Raw genomic sequence first — 1,561 nt, forward strand, 5'->3', positions numbered from 1 at the left:
AGCAGCAGCCGCACCGCCTCGGCTTGCCCGTGGCAAGCGGCCCAGGTGAGCAGCGTGTCCTGCGTGTCGGTGTCGAGCCGCGCGTTGAGCCTCCCGCGCGTCCGCCGGCAGGAGAGCAGGGCCAGCAGCGAGCCCAGCTCGCCCACTGCCAGATCGGGCAGCAGAGTTGGGCTCGCCCTGCGCCGCTCATGCCGCCAGAAAGAAGAAAACCACATCCGTCCCCAGTTTTTTTTCAGGTGGGGGCCCTGTCCTCGTCCCATCCCTCGTTTGGCGTGTCTGTGTTTTTTCTTTATTTCTTTCTTTTTATGCGTTATGTGGTCTGCATCGTCCCCCCTACCGCCTGGCGTCCAGTCATGGTCATGTGTCTTAAACTCTCTAACGAACTAACTAAGGAATGTGCCACATTGGCTCACGGCCCTCACGCCGCCGCGTACTCCTCCAGGATGCTGGTGAGCAGTTTGACAAACTCTGGTTTGTCCACGCTGCCCGAGCCGTCCGTGTCCATGCGCGACATGATCTCGGTGGTGTCGTCGTCCGTCAAGCCCGAATTGAGCGCTGCAAAAGCAGCCTGCAACTCCTTCAGCGTTACTGAGCCGGAGCGGTCGCTGTCCACCATATCAAAGATCGCCACCGCGACCTCCTCCGCTGGCTCCTCCTCCGCGTCCGAGAACATGTGCATCGCGAACTCGACGAACGAGACCTCGCCGTCCCTGTTTACGTCGAGCTCCTCCACCAGCTGCTTCAGCTCCGCTTCCTCGAGGTTGGAGCCGAGGGACGCCATCAGCGCGCCCAGCTCGCCCAACTGGAGCGACCCGTCTGCCTCTCCAGTCGAGTCGAACGCCGCGAACACCTCCTGGAGCTCATGAGCGCGCTTCTGCTTCTCCTTGGGCAGCGATGCGAGGGGAGGGGTGTGTGTGAGGTGTCGGAATGGTAAGGTTTCAGGCCGCCAAGGTGTGGGGGATTTGGGGGATGAGTCAGGAGCCAGCAGCCTTCCTGCTGGACCTGAGTTCACAGCTCCTCCGCCCGACGGGGTGGTCCCTTGGATTCGGGCCCCGCTCCCTTTTCCTGCGCCTGGTCTGTCCCTGTCAAGTGTGTGTTGCGAGATGCAGAGCTGGTTAGGCTGGAGCGCGGGCGGTGCGGTGGCAGGCGAGGGCAGCGCGGTAGGCGAGAGGCGGCCGCGGGGCTTCGAGCGGCGCGATAGGAGGGTGGAGCCGTACAGAGGTACTCGTACGAACAGAGGCGCACTATATACCACCTGGACACCACGACTCTTGTGAGAGGGGGGAGGTCTACCGCCGTCCTTGCGCGCGCATGCACAAGCGGCCTCGTCCCTCGTGCCCGCTGCCCCTGCCGAAAGGCGACGAAAGAGCAGGCGGACATCGCTTCCAGCATCCAGGGAGGGGGGCGCGCTTCTCTCCACGCCCCACCCCCCCCTAGCATGTGGTGAAGCCTCTGGGGGGGGTCGGACCCCCCCCCTAGCATGTGGTGGGCACCCCCCAGCAGTTCGTGGGCTAGCGGCTAGGTCGACGGGTGGGGGGGTATGGTCAATCGCTGGAGCCGC

At 64.1% G+C, this 1,561-nt stretch overlaps 1 protein-coding gene across 1 annotated transcript; it reads right to left on the reverse strand.

The window, feature by feature from the left end:
* Nucleotides 1-418: 418 nt before the first annotated feature.
* EMIHUDRAFT_256964 (hypothetical protein) lies at nt 419-1,380 on the reverse strand (the record flags this gene model as incomplete). The annotated part of the gene is made up of 2 exons (XM_005765401.1): nt 419-883; nt 1,294-1,380. 2 exons carry the CDS (start codon nt 1,378-1,380, stop codon nt 419-421), a joined length of 552 nt encoding a protein of 183 aa, XP_005765458.1.
* Nucleotides 1,381-1,561: the final 181 nt, after the last annotated feature.

Source organism: Emiliania huxleyi (genome assembly GCF_000372725.1).
Source record: "Emiliania huxleyi CCMP1516 unplaced genomic scaffold EMIHUscaffold_5537, whole genome shotgun sequence".
Taxonomy (NCBI): Eukaryota; Haptophyta; order Isochrysidales; family Noelaerhabdaceae; genus Emiliania; species Emiliania huxleyi.